Source organism: Tasmannia lanceolata, unplaced genomic scaffold (assembly GCF_043159265.1).
Source record: "Tasmannia lanceolata isolate RefF3 unplaced genomic scaffold, GAP_Taslan_0.1 ptg000006l, whole genome shotgun sequence".
NCBI lineage: Eukaryota > Viridiplantae > Streptophyta > Magnoliopsida > Canellales > Winteraceae > Tasmannia > Tasmannia lanceolata.
In genome coordinates, this window is record NW_027518683.1 from 10,506,615 (window position 1) to 10,518,010 (window position 11,396).

The 11,396-nt window shown below is 38.9% G+C and overlaps 1 protein-coding gene across 1 annotated transcript; it reads left to right on the top strand.

Annotated features, from left to right (window-relative positions):
- The first annotated feature begins 260 nt into the window (after window positions 1–260).
- LOC143879644 (cyclic nucleotide-gated ion channel 17-like) lies at window positions 261–9,502 on the top strand. The gene is made up of 7 exons (XM_077382131.1): window positions 261–487; window positions 579–1,107; window positions 1,571–1,783; window positions 1,929–2,236; window positions 3,902–4,013; window positions 5,122–5,358; window positions 8,678–9,502. The coding sequence occupies exons 1-7, from the start codon at window positions 459–461 to the stop codon at window positions 9,236–9,238; spliced, it is 1,989 nt and encodes a 662-aa protein (XP_077238246.1). The 5' UTR covers window positions 261–458; the 3' UTR covers window positions 9,239–9,502.
- Window positions 9,503–11,396: the final 1,894 nt, after the last annotated feature.

Sequence of the window (11,396 nt, forward strand, 5' to 3'; positions counted from 1 at the left end):
ATTAGAGTAAAAGCGACTTGCCCTAAAGACCATTGATCTTGTTAAACATCAAGAGATCAAGACCGTTGATCAAGCCTGCAAAAGAAAAAAAAGAAAAAAAAAGACAGAAGAACAGACAGTCAAAAAGGAAAGCGAGAGAGCGTCGTGGCCATGGTCATGGAAGAGTCTAACTCACGTCAATTTGGCGAAACATACAAACTGGAGAGACGGCAAGAGGAGGAGTATGTTTTTGTTTTACGATCTTCACCAACTTTTTGTTTGCTTCTGAAAATCAGCTAATTCACCCAAATACTCTCTTTGTCTCTCTTCTAATACTTACGTGTTTTTTTATGGAGGAGTGGTCAACATGCATAGTACTTATGTTTCAGCTATTTCAAACCCTAGGCTGCTCTTAGTCAATTGAATTGGACTCAGAAAATTGGTTTCCATTCCTCTGTATTTTGATCTTTACTCGTCGTATGGGGATCAACAATGACAAGCTTGTGAGGTCATTCTTATTTTCATTTCTTTTTTTTTCTGCTTCAGCGTATCTTTTCTAGAATAATTCGAATTATAGGTTTTCTGTGTTGAATTTCTAGGTTCCATCCAGATGCTATATTACACCCACAAGTAGCATGGGAAAAAACAAATACAGACATTTTAGCAAAACCTTTGCGACCTTACCATGTTTCTGATCCTCTACTTTGTAAAACAAGCGTGGGGCCAAAGGCCAGTGGGTCTAAGGTTTTCCCTGAAGACCATGAGCCATGGCGAAAAAGGATACTTGATCCAGGAAGTGAGATTGTCTTGAAATGGAATAGGGTTTTCTTTATATCATGCTTGGTTGCCCTTTTCATAGACCCATTGTATTTTTACCTGCCTTCTGTGGGGGGTAATTCTTGTACGAACATGGACTTGAATCTTGGAATTGTTCTCACTTGTTTAAGAACTGTTGCGGATTTTTTCTATGTGTTGCACATGGTTATAAAGTTCAGGATGGCATATGTAGCCCCGAGTTCGCGGGTGTTTGGGAGAGGTGAACTTGTCATGGATTCTAAGAAGATTGCTATGAGGTATTTAAGGTCGGATTTTTTTATAGATTTTGCTGCAACATTGCCTCTTCCTCAGGTATTTTTTTTTTTTTTTTTTTTGGACTTTGCTCTACAAATTTTAATGTTTGGTCTTGCTGAAAGACCCCATCTTTTGATTGCTTCTTATTGATTTTGTATTAGTAGTTGGTTGTATGCTTGTTGAATTTTAAGTCCTCTCTCAAGCACTGTATTCTTCAGCAGAACTTTTCACTAAGTGCCTTCTGATTGTACTATACTACTAATGTGATCATAAAGAAGTCCTTGGAGAAGTTTTTTTTTTCTTTTGGTTACACTAATCAAAGAGTAAAATTAACTACCATCAGTTAATTGTCTATGCAACTGTTCAAATTTCCACACCAGATTATTAGTTAATATGTAGCGCTCATAAAATTTGTTTGACTCTCAAACTTTGTGTGTCAAGTGGAATTTTTCTTATGAAGTGGTTATGTTGTTGGTTGTGAGAGAGATTGACCATAACAATTTCTAGAATTTTGGTGCAGATTGTCATATGGTTTATTTTACCAGCATTCAGAAGCTCGAATGCTTCTCATACAAACAATGCCCTTGCTCTTATCGTTCTGCTCCAATATGTTCCCAGATTGTATCTTATTTTCCCATTAATCTCTCAAATTATCAAAGCTACTGGAGTTGTTACAAAGACTGCTTGGGCAGGAGCTGTATTTAATCTGCTACTTTACATGTTAGCTAGTCATGTACGTAATTGTTCATATCTATTGATATTTGATCTACTCAAGAGGAACTTGTAACACTACTTTTCTGGATTCTTTGATCATCTTTTGTGTAGGTTTTCAGTTTTCATTACAGAATCAATTACTATTTCTTGTTCTTTTAATGTAGGTCCTAGGAGCATCATGGTATTTGCTGTCAATTGGACGACAGACCACATGCTGGAAAAAGGAATGCCGAAATGAAACTCCTTTAAGCATAAAATGCAGTCTTGATTATTTGAACTGTGATTCTTTGGAGGATAAGAATCGCCAGATTTGGGCTAACAGCACTCTTGTGTTTAATAACTGTGATCCCAGTAATAGCAGTATCAGTTTTAATTATGGCATATTTGCAAATGCACTGACTAATAATGTTGTCTCCTCGAGGTTCCTTGAGAAATACTTCTATTGTCTGTGGTGGGGTTTACAGAACTTAAGGTATTTATTTCTTCTCTCTCCCACACTTCTCTTTTGCATGTCAATGACAAGCTAGCTTGGGGCTGTTTGGGGCAGGACATTCTTTGTATGATTTGTCAATTAATCGTCATGTAAAGACAGGGAGATAGCTTGGTTTAAGTTAGACATTTCACATGGTTAGAGTAGAGCGATATGTATCCTTATGGCTTAGGCCTAGGCATATTGGGTCTATTTGCTTGGGGGGGGGGGGGGGGGGGGGGGGAGGTGCACTTTCTAGGATTAGGAGAAGTGTCAAGTTAAGCGGCTGGGATTTTGACATAAATTGCATAATTTGGGGTTCCTAGAAGGCTCCTAGTGTTTCCCTCAGCCAAAGATTTGTAAGATCTAAAAGTAGCGTAATCCTACCCTTGGTCCAGGGGTAATCTTGAAAATTGTTTGAAGGGGATAAAAGACTTTAGGCCCATGAGTAGCCAAAATCATGGCTGATCGCCTTAAGTCAGTCATCCCTTCCATTATTTCCCCTTTCTGAGGAGCGTTTATGGAAGGCAGACAGATTCTAGATGGGATCCTCATTGCCCAACGAATGCTAGGAGTCATGGCATAAGGAGAAAACTCCAGGGGTTGTCTGCAAAATTGATTTGGAGAAGGTGCTGCGAACATGTGGTTTGGTCTTTTGTGGATTATGTGCTAGGAAGAATGGGTTTTGGTTTAACCTAGAGGAAGTGGACGAAGGAATGAATCTCAAACCCCTCTTTCTTAGTGATTATTAATGGAAGTCCTAAAGGATTTTTCCAAAGATCGAGGGGTTTAAGTCAGGGAGATCCGTTCTCTCCTTGGGGTTGCAGTACTTTTAAGTGTAAAATGGAAATAATTATCTCTAGCGCCTTATCTAATGCTTGTTGCAATATGAATGCCTAGCTCAAGTGTCTTGGTGTGTCACTATCAGATACGTACTTGGTTTGAAGATCAAGAGGGGAAAATATATTCAAAACCAATGGTGAGCGTCATTTACAATGCATTAGAATGTTGGAAATAGTACTTGTATGAGCCTGATGTCATGGTTGTTGAATGAAGCCAAGCTCAGGTTTCTTGGTGGATCATTGTTAGCCGGTTGTTTGGTTAGATGAACAAGAGGCAAAAATGTGATGAGAAGAAACTTGACCCAGGCATCTTAGTGGAACATGGTCAGCCAGTTATTGAGTCTTCTACGGTGAACATAGCCCCTTCTGTAATGTAATTCAGGAAAAAAATGTTATGATAGTTTGGAGGTTTGGTGAGTTTACATGTGGATTGAAGGGTGTGCTCTCTACTTTGGTTTGGTAGGCGAGGCACAATGTGCATGCTATGAGATTGGTTATAGAAGCTGACTCGTGATGTTATCTGTATTTGCCATATCATTATTCATTGACTAGTGAAATTGATGGATAATAATTAGCCTTTTTTATATGTACATTAAAGTTCATGAAAATCTGTTACATGTTTCTTTGCAGTTCATATGGGCAGACTTTGAAAACCAGCACATTCATTGGGGAAACATTATTTGCAATTGGTTATAGAAGCTGACTCGTGATGTTTTCTGTATTTGCCATGCCTTTATTCATTGACTAGTGAAATTGATGGATAATAATTTTCCTTTTTTATATGTACATTAAAGTTCATGAAAATCTGTTACATGTTTCTTTGCAGTTCATATGGGCAGACTTTGACAACCAGCACATTCATCGGGGAAACATTATTTGCAATACTCATTGCCATATTGGGTCTGGTTTTGTTTGCACATCTGATTGGGAACATGCAGGTATTTAACATAGCTTCATTCTTAAGTTTCACCATTTAACTTTCAAGGTTTAAATGAGTATCTGGTTAATGAGAATCTTGAAATGTCATTATCTAGTTGTTCAATCGGCTTGGAGGAGATCCCATTTTCTTGGTCTTCTTGATGTACCGTTTGTTTGTTTCATTTGATGTAATGCTATCTAGCACTCTAGGCTATGTTTGACCATCATCAATCCTAGTCAAGATTTTTGTTGTGTGCGCCATTTTAGTAGATTATTTACATGGGAGATCCAGTTGTGAGTCTTTTTTGGTCCTATTGCTTTGGTTTATATTTATTGTTTCTGCCAAATCATTCTGAATCACAACTTTTAGGTTGAGATAGTCATGTGATGTACTTTTATGCGAGATAACTGAATTTTGTGGTGGACATCCTCTCCCACGCATTTATCTTCATACCTACATGAGTGATGCGCCTTGAGATTTATTGCTATAAATCAAAGGGAAAAAATCATCTGTATTTGATTAAGATGGAACATTGATTGGAGTGTGGATTGATGATTTAGACTGTTCATTAACAATCTTTTTTTAGAAAAATATTTATATTGAGGTATGCAATTTAGATAAATAGACATGTATATTGAGGGATGGGTAGGGTCAACTCCATGACTTTCATACCCTATTTACGATGTGAAATTGATCTCTCCATCTCTACCTTTTTCCCAAGGGTTTATATGGTCATTTCGTATTCTTGCTTTCGATTATTTTATTGTTTTGTGAATACTTTTTGCAACTATACATTTGTTTGCATGATAACTACGGCCAGTACTTTGCTGCATTTTGTAAGTCTCAATACTATATTTACTTGAAGAAATGCTAGCTCATCGCGTTATGTTGATCAGGAAAACTACCATAAAAATATCTACCTTGGTTTTGTGCATCTATTGTAGATAATATTATTCTTGTGTCATTATGTTTGAATGGCATAGTTTCGCTAAGAATTCATCCTTGTATCATAGATAAGCTTTCTACTTGTAATCCATTGCTGGATATGGTTTAAAATATGCTTTTAATTTGAATCCTTCCCCTTTTTGTGACTTAACTGTATGGTTAGTTTCTCTTATTTGGTATAGACGTACTTGCAATCTCTCACTGTCAGACTTGAAGAGTGGAGACTCAAGCGAAGAGATACGGAAGAGTGGATGAGACATCGTCAACTACCTCAAGATTTACGGAATCGAGTGCGGCGGTTTGTTCAATACAAGTGGCTTGCAACGCGAGGAGTAGATGAAGAATCTATTCTGCAAGCCTTACCTACCGATCTTCGTCGAGATATTCAACGTCACTTATGCTTGGACCTTGTTCGACGGGTATGCATTTGCCCAAATTTTTGCTTACTTGTTTAAGTTCTAGAAACATTTGGACTTCAATCAATATGTTTCACGTTCTCATGTAAAATGTTTTGTTTTGTTTTTTTATTATTAGTCTCAATAGAGTATGTTTGCATTAGCACTACAATTCTCGTTCAACTTTGTTTCTTTTAAAATGATGGTAGGTGACTTTATATTAGCAAATTTGAGTGTTGGGTTTGTTCTATGGGATTTGCTAGCGTCCATCGCAAAAGGCATTTTTTTTGCAATGGATTCAAATTTCAGATCTGCGCCAATGTCCCTTCGAAAACTTAGATCTACACCCCTATATTTCTCAAACCCATAGATCTGCTCCTCTAACCCATTCACATACCCAGACTCCTTCAAAAAACCTAGATCTGCAACCACACCCTATTCAAAACTCAAAACCCATCAGATCTGTCCATTTGCACCATTCAAAACCCATCAGATCTATCCATGTACACCATCCAAAAGCCATAACCCATCAGATCTGACCACACCATTCGGAACCCAATACCTATCAGATCAGCCCAGACCTACCATTCGAAATCCAAAATCTTAGATCCGGATCCCGAAACCCTAGATATACCCTGCCAACCTGTTGTCTGTCTTCCTAACATCTAGAGTGCCTCCAACTATAGATATGAAAGCCGAACATCTAGATTTAAGTTCTATACCCCTAGATGTACCACCCTACACCCAAGATGTACCACCCTACACCCTAGATCTCAGTCCCAAGAACATAGAGCTACAACTCTGCTCTGTAGAGCTGAAACCCAAATCACTAATCTAAGCCCTACATCCCTAGATCTATGTCCCAAAACGGTAGATCTACTTCCTAAAAATATTTAGATCTAGGCCCTCACCACGTATAAATCTCATAGGTTTTGGTTCCATCTCCTCCACATGCATCAGTTATTAGGAGCAAGTGGGTCTATTCTATCAAATTCAATTCTGATAGGGGCTTCTATCGTTATAAAGCTCGTCTAATGGGTCAGGTTTCAAGCAAGACTATGGGATTGATTACGAAGAAACATTTGCTCTGTTCGCTAAAATGACCACTGTTCGTACTTTGATTGTATTTGTATCTGCACGACAATGGCCTATGTATCAAATGGATGCTAAGAACCTCTTTTTTACATGGAAACCTCATTGAAACATTATGCATGACGCCCACCCCAAGCTCTTCTGTTTCTGTATCATCTTTTAGTTTGCAAACTAAAAAAATTACTGTATGGCCTTAAGCAATCACCATGATCTTGGCTTGAAAATTTTTGCACCACCGTAGTTTCTCATGGATTTCAAAAGAATGCCCCTCTTACTATTCCTTGTTCACACCTTGTCCGAAATCATTATCCTACTATCTATGTTGCTGCCATTATTATCTCTGGCAATGATCCCGATGGTATTGCACGGCTCAAAACTTTTCAGCAGTCATCTTTTCAATTGAAGGACTTGGGTCCCCTCAAATACTTTCTTGGATTGGAAATATCACTCTAAAAAAGAGGCACCTTGTTAGTCTATAACTGGGATTTAATTGCACTTGCACATCTGATAGTTGAAAATATAGTTGACACACCTCTCGAGCTTACTGTGAAGTATTGTGAATCAGACGACGGGCCTCTTGATGATCCGATTGGATACTGATGTCCCTTGGGCAGTTTGGTTTACCAGGTTGAATATTGCTTACTCTGTTGAGATAGGAAGTCAATTTGTCTTTTCTCCTCGTACAATTCATCCCACATACATGCATAGAATCATTAGGTACTTACCAGGGACAGTGGGTTGGGGCCTCTTCTGTGTGCCATCTTCTTTGGAGTTGGCTGATTTTGACTGGGTAGGATGTCTTGGATGCCTTAACACACGATGTGCGACTACCAGTTGGTGCATATTTTTTGTATTGTTCGATCATCTCTTGGAAATGTAAGAAACAAGATGTTTCAAAATCTTTAGCTGAATCAGAATATCGATCCATGTAACTACATTACCGATTGAAGATAGAATAGGAAAGGAAAGCTCATCAGCTTGGAGAGTGCTCCAGGAAAGGGAGTCCTGTGGATCGGGGAGTTGTGCAAGCTCTCATCAGTATCACAATAATGAAAGAAGTAGTGCATGATATCTGCTTGGAAAGCTGTATGCTTCATCTCTGTAGGCGGAGCTCGCTAAGCCCTGTGTTAACCAAATGCCCAAAAAAAAATTTGCACTTACTGGCTTCATATAACTCAGGAAACACTAGTTTTCTCGAAGCCTCTTGCACATATCTCTCATCAAAGGGTGTTATTCTATAACTTTGACCAGCAGGTTTCCTGCTAACCCGAGCGAGCATTCAAATATCTGTCCCCCATTCGCCCAGCAGGTTTCCTGCTAACCCGAGCGAGCATTCAAATATCTGTCCCACATTCGCACACTTTTCTCAGAATTTGGTGTATCACTATTTTCATCCACACCTCTCCATGGAGATAATAAGTGTCATTCAGTTTGCTATCAATCTCATTTTTCATGAGCAATCGAAGCACATTGAAGTTGATTGTCGTTCTCTACATCAGTCCTATGACCAAGGTAAAGACATTGTTCCTCAAACATGAGGTTGGAGGTTCAATCCCAGGTTACCTACCCAAAAAAATGTGCCAATGTTGCATATATAGAAACCTACAAAAATACACACATGCACTCATGCATCTATGTATATACCTACAAAAAATGTGTCAATGTTGCATATATAGAAACCTACAAAATACACACATGCACTCAAAAATTTGGACAATCCTACAAATGAGGCATGTATACCTACCTACTCAAGCAAAAGTTTTCTCCGGAACAAAGAAAAGATTCTTAACTTACTTATAACTAGAGAGAAGTTTTTGTAACTCGATCATTTACAAACAAAAAAACTCCATCATTTTTTTGAATTTTGTTGTAAATTTCAAAAATTCACGAATCACGATAAATAGTTGCATTTTCCAAAACAAGAGCAGCATCATAATTTTCCATGTCTAATATATTAGCTACACCCTATCACACATTTATGTGTTGGCATCATCATTTCTCCAGCCAATGCTGCCAGCCCAAGCCTTTATCACTGGGTATTTTACTGCTGCTGTAATCCTATTAAATTTTAGACCTTCTAATACCTCTTATATGGTTTTTTTTTGGTTAATATTAATACCTCTTATATGGTTTTTTTTTATATGGTATCTAATCTTGGACACCTTTTTCTGCTTATGATCTCATCTTTCAAATGCAAATCTGCAGTATATGTACATTTTACCAATCCCCATTTGTCTTGTCTGAATTGCAGGTCCCTTTCTTCTCAGAGATGGACGGTCAGCTTCTTGACGCCATATGTGAACGTCTAGTATCCTCATTAAACACTGAAGGTACCTACATTGTTCGTGAGGGTGACCCCGTAACGGAGATGCTCTTTATTATTCGAGGGAGATTAGAGAGTTCTACTACCAATGGAGGCAGAACTGGTTTCTTCAATTCTATAACTCTCAGACCCGGTGATTTTTGTGGGGAGGAGATACTTGCATGGGCTTTGCTCCCAAAGTCCACTCTCCACTTGCCTTCTTCCACAAGGACAGTTAGAGCTCTTGTTGAAGTAGAAGCTTTTGCATTACAAGCAGAGGACCTTAAGTTTGTCGCCAACCAATTTAGACGTCTACACAGTAAGAAGCTCCAACACACATTCCGTTTCTACTCCCACCATTGGAGAACATGGGCTGCTTGTTTTATACAGGCAGCTTGGCGTCGATTCAAGAGAAGGAAGATGGCTCAGAAGGTTAGGACTGTTGAGATGTCCAAATTACAAAAGCCTGAAGAGCCTAACTTCTATACTGATCACGATGATTATGAGTAACTACGCAGCCACTGCTGATTTATAATACCCACCTATACCTTGTGTTTTTGCCACCAAAGAAGTCACAGGAATCCATATAATAGGCCTAAATTTAAAATCTTCCTGCAAGAGTCTAAATCTGAACCAGTCATCTGGTTGTTTGGTTAAGACAGTTTAGTGAAGATTAGAGTTTGACATTGTATCTATATGTTTTTGTTTGAATTATGGTTTGTAATTTCATCATAGGGATCCCTTTATGAAATTGGGTACTGTATTGTGGGTGTTTTCAGGCGGTTGAATAGGGTTGGGCTTATTTTGTATTGTCAAAATCAATAGTGTAAACTTTTTTCATCATGGTGGGAACTGGGAAGTGCCATTTTATTTGATATTTAGGGAGATGATATTTTCACCTCTCTGTAGTATGCATTCGCCCCGTTATAATGTGAACAGTGGGCAACTTTAAATGTCAAATCACGTTAACGGGGCGAATGCGTACTGCAGGGGGGGTGTAGTTTGTAAGTCATTCAAATCTTTTTGGTATGTGCTATGACTGTCGAGGTGGCTATCTGCGCTCCGATTGCTTCAATTCATCAAATGGGTTCTTGAACTGGCTTTTGAGTTTTTGAGGGCGTTTGGAGACGTGTTAGACCCTTTCTCACAATAGGAAAACAGGGATTCCATGAAACGTTTTTTTCTTGGTTGGTAAATATAAGATTTATTGACCCATTGTATCATTTCCTTCTTCTTTTTTCCTCTTGTTTCTAATTAAAGTCTCCGTTTCTTTCAAAAGAAAATGGAAACTAACCTTAATACTCATGTCTCATTTTCCCTTTCATATGAAAATGCATCATGTTACAACTTACAAATATGTATGACTAATTACACATACACATTCCCTTTCCTAACCCACCGTCTGCCAAAGTAGCCACCTAAATAACACCTATTGGTATCATATACCCAGGATGTATCGTACCATTTTTCTTCCCCCAGTGTAATATGTGCAGAGACAACCCACATTCTAGATAACATTGATCGAGATTTTATATAGTACTAGTGGGGAACCCGTGGGATGCACGTGGCGGTGAATAAAAAGTAAAAGATATTAACACTCGGATGGTTAGAGAGATACAATACGGTTGGAAACTTGGAAAGTAGTCCTAATTTAGTTAGTCGAAAAGAGACGTGCTGGAATGGTCTATCAGAGATATGGATAGTATAATAGTCCCACATTGGGAGTGGAGAGAGAAAGTTCCTGAGTTATATGTGTAGACCCCCATTCCCTGTGTAGACGCGTTTTCTGCTAAAAAACAAAACCGCGGAGGGTTGCGGCCTAGAACCAGACAATATCTACATAGATGGTCGGGGCGTTACAGAGAGAGTGAGATTACTCGTACCAAACGACTCTATTTTGGCAGGCCACGACTTAAATAGGTTGTAGCCCATAAATCACCTCCATAGGATGATCCTAACCCTCCAATCATTAGAGGTTTCTATAATGTGTTGTCCCTGCACAGATAGGAGGGTTAGGATGATCCAAGCCGTTCCTTTTTGGGGTACAACCTATTTAGGTTGTGGCCCAACAATAAACGGTTTGGATCATCCTACAAAGTGGGCCCACAGAACTTTTAAGCTACATTAGAAAAAAGAAAAAAGAAATATTACAATCTAGGATAAATCATTCCGGATACATCATCGGAAACAATATTTGCAAGTTCCTCTAGAACCAATTCAAGAGAAATTGAGTCTCCTTTACAGATACACTTGAGTTTGGATAAGAAGTCAGCTGCTCTATTTCCTTCACGCCAAATGTGGGTCAGCTTCTACCTCTCAAAAGAGTTGAGCATGGATCTAATTGATTCGAGCGTTGAGATTTTCCGCCATGGGCACGGCCAAAGCAGGTCTACAGCCATAACAGCGATGAGCGAATCAGATTCTACCCACAGCCTCTTAACTTGGTGCTTCGCGGCTAATTTGATTCCATGATGGATGGCTTCAATTTCTAATTATTGGATTGGGTGAGGATTGCAGTTAACAGAGAAGAGAGAAAGGATTGCACCCTTGTGGTCTCGGAGAAGGCCTCCAATCGAGGCGGTATCACTAGCCAGGGAGGCGTCCGGATTCAACTTGATCTCATAGGCAGCAGGAGGTTCCCAATGACAGAATTTTGGTTCGGTGGCTT

Coding starts and splice junctions, on each gene's coding strand:
- LOC143879644 (XM_077382131.1), top strand. CDS start 459: ATGGGGATCAACAATGACAAGCTTGTGAG. Junction 1,108..1,570: donor CAACATTGCCTCTTCCTCAG/GTATTTTTTTTT, acceptor ATTTTGGTGCAG/ATTGTCATATGGTTTATTTT. Junction 4,014..5,121: donor ATCTGATTGGGAACATGCAG/GTATTTAACATA, acceptor TATTTGGTATAG/ACGTACTTGCAATCTCTCAC.